The 12543-nt window shown below is 44.7% G+C and overlaps 1 protein-coding gene across 1 annotated transcript in view; it reads right to left on the bottom strand.

Moving 5' to 3' along the window:
* TM4SF18 (transmembrane 4 L six family member 18) overlaps nt 1-8033 on the bottom strand; it is a 31871-nt gene extending 23838 nt beyond the window's left edge. The window contains exon 1 of the mRNA XM_077488266.1: nt 7773-8033. Within this exon, the coding sequence (XP_077344392.1) occupies nt 7773-7949 (177 nt within the window). The 5' untranslated portion in view covers nt 7950-8033. The remainder of the gene's footprint in view (nt 1-7772) is intronic.
* Between the last annotated feature and the right edge of the window lie 4510 nt (nt 8034-12543).

Genomic DNA, 12543 nt, shown 5'->3' on the forward strand with positions numbered 1-12543 from the left:
GGTATATATGCAAATGTGGGAGTTATTAGGATTTGCTGACATAACATCTTGAAACAGTATAAGAATGGGGTAGGATTATGGGAAGAGCAGGAATGGTGGGATGAGAAAGGATTCTACACGTTGGAGAATGTAGATCAGAAAACCTATTCCTCCTTCTGAAGCCATCACCATGCCATATGTTACCAGATGTCAATCTTGTCTTTGCTTGTCTTTCTGAATAATAAACGAACTATTGGACGAACGAAGGATTCTTCAATTTCTACTCCTGAAAGTACGTTTGAAATGCCTTGGAAGAAAGACAGACTTTACTGATTCACATATAACACAAAGACTTTGCTATTTATTAACCACTTTCAGACCGGACCATTTTGCTGGTAAATGACCAGAGGTCTTTTTACACTTTGGCACTGCGCTGCTTTAACTGGTAATTGCGCGGTCATGCAATGTTGTACCCAAACAAAATTTGCGTCCTTTTCTTCCCACAAATAGAGCTTTCTTTTGATGGTATTTGATTGCCTCTGCGATTTTTATTTTTTGCGATATAAACGTAAAAAGACCGCAAATTTTGAAAAAAAATGATATTTTCTACTTTTTGTTATTAGAAAAATCCAATAAACTCAATTTTAGTCATACATTTAGGCCAAAATGTATTCAGCCACATGTCTTTGGTAAAAAAAAAGTCAATAATTGTATATTTATTGGTTTGCGCAAAAGTTGTCACATCTACAAACTAAGGTACGTTTTCTGGAATTTACGCAGCTTTTAGTTTACGACTGCCTATCTCATTTCTTGAGGTGCTAAAATGACAGGGCAGTACAAAACCCCCCCAAATGACCCCATTTTGGAAAGTAGACCCCCTAAGGAAATTGATAAGAGGCATGTTGAGCCCATTGAATATTTTATTTTTTTGCCTCAAGCGATTGAATAATGACAAAAAAAAAATTTTTTTTTTTTTTTTACACAAAGTTGTCACTAAATGATATATTGCTCACACATGCTATGGGCGTATGTGAAATGACACCCCAAAATAAATTCTGCTGCTTCTCCTGAGTACGGGGATACCACATATGTGGGACTTTTTGGGAGCCTAGCCGCGTACAGGGCCCCGAAAACCAAGCACCGCCTTCAGGCTTTCTAAGGGCGTCAATTTTTGATTTCACGCCTCACTACCTATTACAGTTTTGAAGGCCATAAAATGCCAAGATGGCACAAAACCCCCACAAATGACCCCATTTTAGAAAGTAGACACCCCAAGCTATTTGCTGAGAGGCATGTTGAGTCCATGGAATATTTTATATTTTGCCACAAGTTGCGGGAAAATTACAAACTTTTTTTTTTTTTTTTTTTTTTTTTTTTTTTCACAAAGTTGTCACTAAATGATATATTGCTCATGCATGCCATGGGCATATGTGAAATGACACCCCAAAATAAATTCTGCTGCTTCTCCTGAGTACGGGGATACCACATATGTGGGACTTTTTGGGAGCCTAGCCGCGTACGGGGCCCCGAAAACCAAGCACCGCCTTCAGGCTTTCTAAGGGCGTAATTTTTTGAGTTCACTTCTCACTACCTATTACAGTTTTGAAGGCCATAAAATGCCAAGATGGCACAAAACCCCCACAAATGACCCCATTTTAGAAAGTAGACACCCCAAGCTATTTGCTGAGAGGCATGTTGAGTCCATGGAATATTTTATATTTTGCCACAAGTTGCGGGAAAATTACAAACTTTTTTTTTTTTTCACAAAGTTGTCACTAAATGATATATTGCTCACGCATGCCATGGGCATATGTGAAATGACACCCCAAAATAAATTCTGCTGCTTCTCCTGAGTACGGGGATACCACATATGTGGGACTTTTTGGGAGCCTAGCCGCGTACGGGGCCCCAAAAACCAAGCACCGCCTTCAGGCTTTCTAAGGGCGTTACAGTTTTGAAGGCCATAAAATGCCAAGATGGCACAAACCCCCCCCCCCCCAAATGACCCCATTTTAGAAAGTAGACACCCCTAAATTTAGGGGTACACTAGTGAGACTAGGTAATAAATGGCGGGTGCCCTGAAACTATAAAAAAATAACTAACCAACCAGCGTCACCTGTAACAGTTATATGGTGATCACTGGTGAAAGGGTTAACTAGGGGGCAATCAGGGGGCTTTATGCGGTAGTATATGGGGGTCCCTGGCGCTATAAAAAGCTGCGGCGAACCTAAATACCTACCTGCCTAACTAGCGTCACCTGTGACACTAATACAGCGATCAGAAAAACGATCGCTTATTAGGCTGGGTTCACACTGGAGCGATGCGGGAACGCCACGAATGCGCGGCGGGTTCCCGCATCGCATGCCTCCCGGCGGCAGTTCACACTGCCCTATGCGAACTGCTGGGAGTGTCAGTGAAATGTTAATGACACCCCCAGATCAGTTCGCATATAGCAGTGCGATCTGCAAACTTGGATCGCATGGTGTGAACACCCATGCGATCCGATTCTGCTGCGGACCAAAAAAAGGGTCCCGTGCGAGTTTGCGGCGGGTGCGACACGAATTCAGCCATACTATCTGTATAGCTGAACTCGAATCGCACAGAGATCGGATGTGATTTGCACTGCAGTGCGGTGCGAATCACATCCGTTCTCATAAACCGCTGCAATGTGAACCCAGCCTTAGTGACACTGGCGACGGGGGGTGATCACGGGGTTAAACCTTTATTGGGGGGGTTAGGGGGGTACCTTAGAACTAAAGGGGGCTAACCCTAACTGCCCTAACAGTTATTAGTCACAAATGACACCTGCCGGGTGATCAGGGGGTTAAACCTTTATTAGGTAATAAATGGCGGGTGCCCTGAAACTATAAAAAAATAACTAACCAACCAGCGTCACCTGTAACAGTTATATGGTGATCACTGGTGAAAGGGTTAACTAGGGGGCAATCAGGGGGCTTTATGCGGTAGTATATGGGGGTCCCTAGCGCTATAAAAAGCTGCGGCGAACCTAAATACCTACCTGCCTAACTAGCGTCACCTGTGACACTAATACGGCGATCAGAAAAATGATCGCTTATTAGGCTGGGTTCACACTGGAGCGATGCGGAAACGCCGCGAATCCGCGGCGGGTTCCCGCATCGCATGCCTCCCGGCGGCAGTTCACACTGCCCTATGCGAACTGCTGGGAGTGTCAGTGAAATGTTACTGACACCCCCAGATCAGTTCGCATATCGCAGTGCGATCTGCAAACTCGGATCGCATGGTGTGAACACCCATGCGATCCGATTCTGCTGCGGGCCAAAAAAAGGGTCCCGTGCGAATTTGCGGCGGGTGCGGCGGGTGTGGCGGGTGCGGCGGGTGCGGCGAATGGCTGAACTCGAATCGCACAGAGATCGGATGTGATTTGCACTGCAGTGCGGTGCGAATCACATTCGTTCTCATAAACCGCTGCAATGTGAACCCAGCCTTAGTGACACTGGCGACGGGGGGTGATCACGGGGTTAAACCTTTATTGGGGGGGTTAGGGGGGTACATTAGAACTAAAGGGGGCTAACCCTAACTGCCCTAACAGTTATTACAGTCACAAATGACACCAATGCAAAAAAAAAAAAAAAAAATGACATTGGTGTCACTGTGACTGGGGGGCAGGGGTAATTGGGGGGGTGATCGGGGGGTAAAGGGGGGGTGTGAGTGTGCCTGGCATGTTCTACTGTGTGTGGGATGTGTTGGTGCAACTCACTGATCCGCTCTCCTCCGTGTCGGAACGAAAAATACCGACACGGAGGAGAGAATACATCACTTCCTCTCCTGTGTTTACATTACAGGAGAGGAAGTGATGTCACCGGGGATTTCCATTCGTCGGGAGCGATCGCGAGGGGGTGGCCATGAATGAATGGCCGTCCCCTCGTCCGGGATCGCTCCCGAACGAAAACCGACCGCCGCAGGCACCGGGCGGGGGCCCGATCGGGCCCCCGACCCGCGGGAGGCAAAGGACGTACATGTATGTGCTTATGCCTGCCCGTGCCATTCTGATGACGTACATCGGCGTGCGGCGGTCGGCAAGTGGTTAAGAAACGCCCCTGTGAGTGAGTATGTAGAGTTGTATTTACACTACATTACATTTTACTTCTCTACAGTCACTTTTAACAGGGCGTTATATGACATCCTCCCATTTAAACAGGGAATGTGCGCGATCGTGCGCACGCATCCCTGTTCCTTGGTGGCGGCGTGTCACTGAGACACCGCTTGCCACCGAGGGGGGGTGAACAGCCATTGGGTATGGCTGTTTACCAGGTGACTTCATCACGGCCGATCACAGATGGCTACACCCCCACTGTGCACGGCAAGTGCGCGTGGGTGGCGGCGTGTTCCCGGGAACATTGTTCATCACCGACGCTGGTAAACAGCCATTGGCCGGCTGTTTACCCACGTGATCGGCTGTGATCGTTTCACAGCCGATCACTAAATGTAAACAAACCGCGGTAACGAGGTGTTACCAGGTTCTCCTCCTCACACACCGATCGTGTGTGAGGAGGAGATTGCGGTAACATCTCCTTACCGCCTACAGTGTACACAAATCACACTGATTCCCCCCAATAAAGAGGACCTGTCACCACCCATCATAGTACCTGTCACTCACATTCCATCAGAGTACCTGTCACAGTCCATCTGAGTACCCGAGTACCTGTCCCAGTCCATCTGAGTACCCGAGTACCTGTCCCAGTCCATCTGAGTACCCGAGTACCTGTCACAGCCCATTAGAGTACCCGAGTACCTGTCCCAGTCCATCTGAGTACCCGAGTAACTCTCCCAGTCCATCTGAGTACCTGAATACCTGTCACAGTTCACCTGAGTACCTGAGTACCTGTCACAGTTCATCTGAGCACCCAAGTACCAGTCACAGTCCATATGAGTACCTGAGTGCCTATTACCGCCCTTCAGAGTACCCAAATACTAGTCACCAGGCCATCAGAGAACCTGTCACCAAGCCATCAGAGTACCCGAGTACCTGTCACCAGGCCATCAGAGTACCCAAGTACCTGTCACCAGGCCATCAGAGTACCCGAGTACCTATCTCCAGGCCATCACAGTACTCAAGTACTTGTCACCAGGCCATCAGAGTACTCAAGTACCTGTCACCAGCCCATCAGAGTACCCGTGTACCTATTTGCAACCTATGCCTCATAGAATATAGGTTGGGGTGTTTGCTTTTTTAAAATGGGGTCATTTTGGGGGTAATTCCATTGTCCTGGTGCTCCAGGACCTTCAAAAGTGTGATGGGTAGGAATGAAATGAGATGTGTCATTTATGTTCCTAGAACACCTAAAGGTACTACTTCAATGTTCGGCCTCTCTATGTGACCAGGCTGTGTAAAAGTCCTACACATGTGGTATCGCCATACTCGAGTAGCAGAATGTGTTTTGGGGTGTAATTTTGGGGTGTAATTTTTGGTATATACATGCTATGTGTTAGAAATATCTTATAGATTGACAACTTTGTGTGTTAAAAAAAAAATGCGTTCTAATTTTTTCCATATTTTCCAAAAACTGGAAAAAAATTAACCATTCAAAAGACTCATTATGCCTCACAGATTATACATTGGGGTGTTTGCTTTCCAATTCCATTGTCCTGGTACTCCAGGGCCTTCAAAAATGTAATAGGTGGCTGTGAAATGAGATGTGTAATTTTTGCTCGTAGAACGCCTAAATGTGCCACTTCAATGTTGGTCCTCTGTATGTGGCCATGCTGTGTAAAAGTCTCACATATGTGGTATCGCCATACTCGGGAAGAGTAGCAGAATGTATTTTGGGGTGTAATTTGTTGCATGCATATGCTGCGTGTGAGAAATAACCTGATAATATGACAATTTTGTAAAAAAATAATAATAATAAAAAAAATCATCATTTTGCAAAGAATTGTGGGAAAAAATTACAACATAAAAAAACTCACCATGCTACTTACTTAATACCTTGGAATGTCTACTTTATAAAAAGGGGTCATTTGGGGGGTATTTGTACTTTCCTGACTTGTAAGGGTCGGTTCACACTAGGACGACTTGTCAGGTGACTTAGCCGCCTGACAAGTAGCGCCCCGCTCTGTACAATGGAACCGTTCTAATCGGAGCGACACAAGTCGCTCCAACTTAGAAAAACGTTCCTGTACGACTTTGGGGGCGACTTGCATTGACTTCTATACAGAAGTCATTTTGCAAGTCGCCGCAGCGGTCGCGTCTGGGTCGCCTGAGGCAGTCGCGCTGTAAGTCGTGCTGCCTCAGTGTGAACCGACCCTTAGTATCTCAAGAAATGAGATACACCCAATGTACTGAAGGCCTGATCAGATGTGATACATTTTCAGTGATTGACACCATAGTTTGTAGACTCTATAACTTTCACAAAGACCAAATAATATACACTAATGTGGGTTATTTTTACCAATGATATGTATCAGTATAAATTTTGGCCAAAATGTATGAAGACAAATTACTAATTAGCAAAATTTTATGACAGAAACAAAGAAAAAGGCATTTTTTTCACAAAATGTACATATTTTTTCATTTATAGCACAAAAAATAAAAAACCCACTAGTGATTAAATACCACCAAAAGAAAGCTCTATTTGTGTGAAAAAAAGGATGCAAGTTTCATATGAGTACAGTGTTGCATGACTGAGTAATTGTCATTCAAACTGTGAGAGCACCAAAAGCTGAAAATTTGTCTGGTCAGAAAGGGGGTGTAAGTGCACTGTATTGAGGTGGTTAAAGTGCAATGTGCTTCAAAATCTTGCTTATGAAAGTGCTTCACCCAAAGTGATAATAAAATGTGCTCACCAGTGCAGCCTCGGCCACAGGGCGACCATAAAGCATGAATTTATAGAGAAATCCTCGATTCAATGGTATATCTCCCTCAATTATCTAATTTCAATCAATCATTCATGTGCAGAAGAAACTGGATCCCAATCCGATATGCAGGTTTTAAACGTAAGTATCTTCACATTATGTATCCTCTACTACATAGAACCAACTCTCATCAAGTAAGTCTGTGAAATAGCTCCACCACAAAGAGCCACAAAAGGCAGGATATAGTGTGATACCGCTTTTTTAATTGCTTAAAATTAGCACTTACATAGTCCAGCATAGGTTCACAAACAATCCGCTCAAGGGGAAGCAGAAGCCGGTTTGATGCCGCTATATGATTCACTGCGTGCGCAGTGCGTCTCAGCTTTCCAAACGGAAGTGGAGGGGGATCCTAATGTTGTGCATGTCAGGCCTCGCTTCTACGCATTTCACGCTAGAGCGTGCGTCATCTGGAGTGTTTGAAATACTCTTTATGAATTCCATACTTTGTGTTACAATGTATCCCTCTTTCCCATTTCAGAATGTGGAAGGTACATTAGGGCCTATTATATTTAGTATAGTTTATCCCAATTGGAATTCATTTACTAAAGAAATTAGGAGTGTTCACACAATACATTTTGGGAATATTCACTTTAACTATTCCATTTATAATAAGTAAACAGGAAATTTTCACTTTTCACTTGATTCGAGAATTAAAGTGAATCTTCACACATTTTATAGTGTGATGATTCAGAAATCCTTTAGTAAATCAGCCTCATTGTCTTCTGTATAAGTGAAATATTGCATTAGTATCTACTGAGTGCCTAAATCTTGGCTACAGCTAAATGATGGCAAGGTTGGATTGTCGAATGCATTTGCTCAAAGAAAAAAGGGAAGGTAACTTCCTAAAATGTTAGTAAAGCATTTTTCCATGCACACAAGACACATCATACAGTGCTTACCATGATGCCCCCAAAACAGATTCCTTGAAAAAACCAGACATAATTAGTGAGCTGGTTGCTTGCTGCATAAGTGTTATCTCCATTAGGAAAGTATAACAGGATATTGACAACAATATTCCATACTGCCAGTGGGATGATAGCAAGGATTGAATACTCAGAGCACTTCTTCAGAAACATGATCAGATGGCAAATCAATCAATGTAGGCCTGTATTGTGAATACCAGAACTTGGATCTCTATGCTTCCTGCATCTGATCTAAGGACAGCGTGGTTGCTGAGATATTTAAACAAACAATTCAGGCACTTAGTAACTGCACAAGACCAAAACAGACACATTACTAATAGTAGAAGTGACAGCATTCCTATATGCTTGTGCAATTAAGGGTACAGTAGTTGTACTACGAGTTTTAGGAAACCTGTAGGGAAAACAATAGCACAGCAGGAACCATAGCCTGTCTGATTTTAAAGTGTATCTCTAGACAAAACCTTTTTTTTCTTAAAGCCAAACATAAAGTAGTTGTAAACACAAGATAAAAAAATAAAATAAAAAATAAAAGACAAAGGCATAATGAGCTAGTATACATAGCACACTAGCTCATTATGTATTGCTTACCTTAGATTGAAGCCCCTGCAGCGGTCCTCATTCACCTCTCTGGCCGGCAACATCGCTCCCAGAGTTACTTCTGGGTATCGTGGGCTCTGGCGCATGCGCACGGAGGAGCTGCCGGTAACAGCACAGTCTAACTGAAGCAACGGCACGTACGTGCCATTGCTTTAATTTGCTTCAGTTCGCATGTGCCGATGATGTCGGTACATGCAAATACAGGGGATATCTCCTAAACTGTTCAGGTTTAGGAGATATCCAGGGTAGCTACAAGTAAGCCTTATCATAGGCTTACCTGTAGCAAAAAGTGTGTTGGAAGAATTTACAACCACTTTAAGTATCACTATCAGAAACGGCGAGCAGACAGGCTCTGTATTGCAGAAGAGACACACAATGCCTCTTCTGCAATAAAAGAAACCTAGTTGTCTGCTCACCATCTTCTTTGTAATGAGCTGAGCAAGTTAAGAGGCCCACACAAGATCGGAATATACGACTAAAAGATTCCGTCTGACTTTTTCTGTTGGACATTCCACTCGTGTGTACGCGGCATTAGTGACACTTTTGACACTTTCTGGGAACCAGTGACATTAATACAGTGATTGGTGCTAAAAAATATGTACTGTCACTGTACTAATGACACTGGCTGGGAAGGGGATAACATCTAGGGCAATCAATGGGTTAAATGTGTGCCTAACAAGTGTTTTCTCACTGTGGGGGAGGTGCTTTTACTAAGGGAAGACATAGATCCCTGTACCTGCTTTGCAGGAGCACAGGATCAATGTCTTCCATACTGACAGACTGGTGAACTGCCTTGTTTACATAGGCAGACCACTAGGCGAGTACGCCGGATCTGCTGATTGGCTGTGATACCCAGAAATGCAGGATCACGTATATAAGTGATCCTGTGCAGCGCGACCCCCCTGTAGCAGTAAATCTGCTATCAGGCGATCGGAAACTGGTTAAGATCATGAGCTTTATGGTAACTCACAGGCAGGGGGCACTCTATCATGGCTCTGGCTGGCTCTGCACACAGTGTGTCACATAACATGGCTGCTGGGTGCTGATTTTGTTAAATTCTGACCAATAAGTGCTGCTGCCTGTGAGTTCTGATATCATCCATTATGCCAGAGAGAAAGACACAGTGCAATGTAGTCTATTCAGACACCCCCAAAGCACGCCTGTGTTGAAGCCTTGAAGGCACTGGCAGCCCCACGATTGGATCTGCTTCCCCTCTATTCCTGCTGCTGGACATCATCAGCTGAGCTCAGCTGCCCCTCTCTGCCCATCACAGCCTCTCAGGTCTCACTCTCCGGGCCCCCGATACTACTGGGTGGGGAACGGAGGAAAATTACTCTGCCGGGGAAGGCAAGGAGATAATCAGGCAGACGACTGGCCGGGATTTGAGCCAAGGCAGAAGAACATGTGAGTGCAGCTGAATGGGCATGTGCCGGAAACTGAAGAAATAGTCCATCCATTCTGACCAGCACATCATCATCAGAAAGGGACAAAGATAATGGAAAAAATACACCCCCATAAGCTAGTAGGAGCGGGGGGGTGTAATTCAGATTTTTTTTTTATTCTGCACTGACTGTCTTTGAAAATTGCCCCAGCTCCTGTTGAAGTCAAATCCGGGGAAAAAACAGGGACAGACTTGGTCCGGGGATTTGTCCCCGTTCTGTCAGGAGCGATCGCAGGTGCCCGGTGGACACCACAGCTGCTGGGCATGCGCATCAGCTTCTAAGCGATGCAACGGCACATGCGTGCCTCCTATTCCTCTTAAAGGGCCTGCTGTACAGCTAATAATCGAATTGTGGTTTCTTAATTTTCTTTGGAATGACAAGGCCCATAGGGTAGCAAGCTCTGTGATCTTCTCCCCTAGGCATTGGGGGGGGGGGGTCTGGGGGCCCCCAAAAGTTTATAAATATTATTTAGCATCCCACCTTCGGGCAGTGGTCCCCTGGTTCAGCCTAGAAGCACCAAATAGATGGGCGGAAATTGAGATGGGCTCGTTATTTTCCACACACCCCTGCTCCTACCCTGATTCAGCACCTGATTTGCACTACTTTTATCTCCAAATAAGTCATTATCTGTCAGCTTTCTCCCTTACCCTTATCTTACCTAAACCAATGACCTTTGAACGTGATACATTCCTGCTATCTACCAAATACTTCAGGACTCATCCCCGCTTTCAGATGATCTCCACACTTACATGCGAAAATGGGCCGAAGTCACCCAGTCTCTAGCCCTTAGTGGGGTAGGATCTGGACCCCCACCTCCAAAATATCCCGCTGCGTGGTGCAGAGAGAAAGCATTCAAAATACTGTTCTTCTGGTATAGAACACCAGAGATCTTACACTATTATGATCCCTCTATGTCCCCTCTTTTCTGAAATGTGGTAAGACCAGAGGCACCCATTACCATATATTCTGGCAACATGAGTCAGTAACACTTTTTTGGTCTTTTGAGTCTCCTCTCCTGTTACATCTCCTGCTTGGCCTTTCCTTCCCAGGTTTGGGGAAAAATTCGAACAAATTAGCCTCATACATTTTGTTAGCAGCTAAGAGAGTTATCCCAATGTGTTGGTTGCATATCCCCCCCTCCCTCTCAGGGACAGCTTCTCAATGTCATTGCCAAAATTTGTAGAATGGAGCACATGACGGCATTGGTGGAGGATGCTGTTGACAGGTTCGATGGGGTTTGCGACAAATCTGAATATGGTTCTCCCCCCTGGCCATATCTGGTTCACATCAACCCTTCCATCCCCACACCTTCCTGACATACCTCCCCTTTATACATTCACTTCCCTTGTTGACTTCTGGATGCTACCCAGATTACTATCCCCTCAACCCATGGTATATATATTTGTGTTGTTTAAAATTGCTATACACTTCCAGCTGTAATCCAGAGAAATATTGTTATAGCCCTTAATTTGTCTACCTTACTCAGCTCTTTTTTTTGGATACACATCTATTCTCGACCTAGATGCCTGTGACTTTTTTTATTTTGTTTGTTTTTCGTTTCTTGTTTGATTTCTTCCAGCTCTCACCGAGCTTATTGAGCTGTATTTGTAATGTGAAAATCTTTAATAAAAATACAATTATAACAAAAAAAGAAAGTGCTAGTTTTAGAATTTTGTCCCAAGAAGGGGAATGAGGTAAAGGAATGGGAAGAATGAGGTCTTCTAATGGGAAGAACTGTCAAAGGGAATTTCCCTAACTTTGGGAGATTCTTTCTAACTTCCTGTTGCATCTCTGTTACAGTAAGTGACAGCAAATTTCCCTAATGGTATACAGATAGCAACAAATTAACTGGTAGGAGTTTTAACCCTTACATAGTCTTTACAAATCTAAAAAAACACTTTAACTCTACATCTACTTCTGCCTAAGATTTGTAAATCCACTGAAAATACCCACTACCTTTAGCTATAGGGGAATACATGTACAGTCTCCCTGACTTCCACGATGTAGTGTCTGAATGCTTTCTTACCCTAGTGCAAGCTTTTCTAGGCAGCAGGGAAATAAATCAGAGGTAAGAGCAACACCTTATGGGTCCTAATATGAAGTATTAGAGATATTATTTATTTTTTACTCCTTGCAGCAGCGATTTAAGAGACCAGCTGGTAAGTAAAGTGTAAGGCCGCGTACACACGCGCGGACTGTTTGCCCAACCTTGTTCGTCAAACAGTTTGGGCGAACAGTCCGCCCGTGTGTACGCGGCCTTAGTTCACATTTGCACCTAAAAGAAAGTCAGTCACGGTGGTGGACGTGTTTGCGCAGGAACAGAAAGATGCAGAAGTGACTGTGACACCTCAGTTGCTATACACAGCTCTACATAAACGTGGCCACCTTGAAACAAAAAATGTCCTCAATCAAACGTGAGAGAACCCAGAAGAGGACTGGAAGTGCTGGTGGTGCAGCCGCTTTGGATATATAGCCAAGAGTTGTGGCCAGCCAAATGCGCACCCAGGCTGCCTTTAAAAAAATGGCTCCAGGGGCAGAGGGATGACCCCTTGGGCAGTCATCACAAGGTCCCAGCAAGCCAGGGTCCACGGTCGCACCCAGTCCAATGATGACCACCCTGGTTAATGGACAGGAAGTCTAATGGCTGATTGACACAGGCTCTGAGGTCACTGTCATGGAAAATGACTTCTACGCTCAGCAGTTCGGGG

Source organism: Lithobates pipiens, unplaced genomic scaffold (assembly GCF_037356315.1).
Source record: "Lithobates pipiens isolate NorthernLeopardFrog02 unplaced genomic scaffold, aLitPip1_a1.2 Scaffold_18, whole genome shotgun sequence".
Taxonomy (NCBI): Eukaryota; Metazoa; Chordata; class Amphibia; order Anura; family Ranidae; genus Lithobates; species Lithobates pipiens.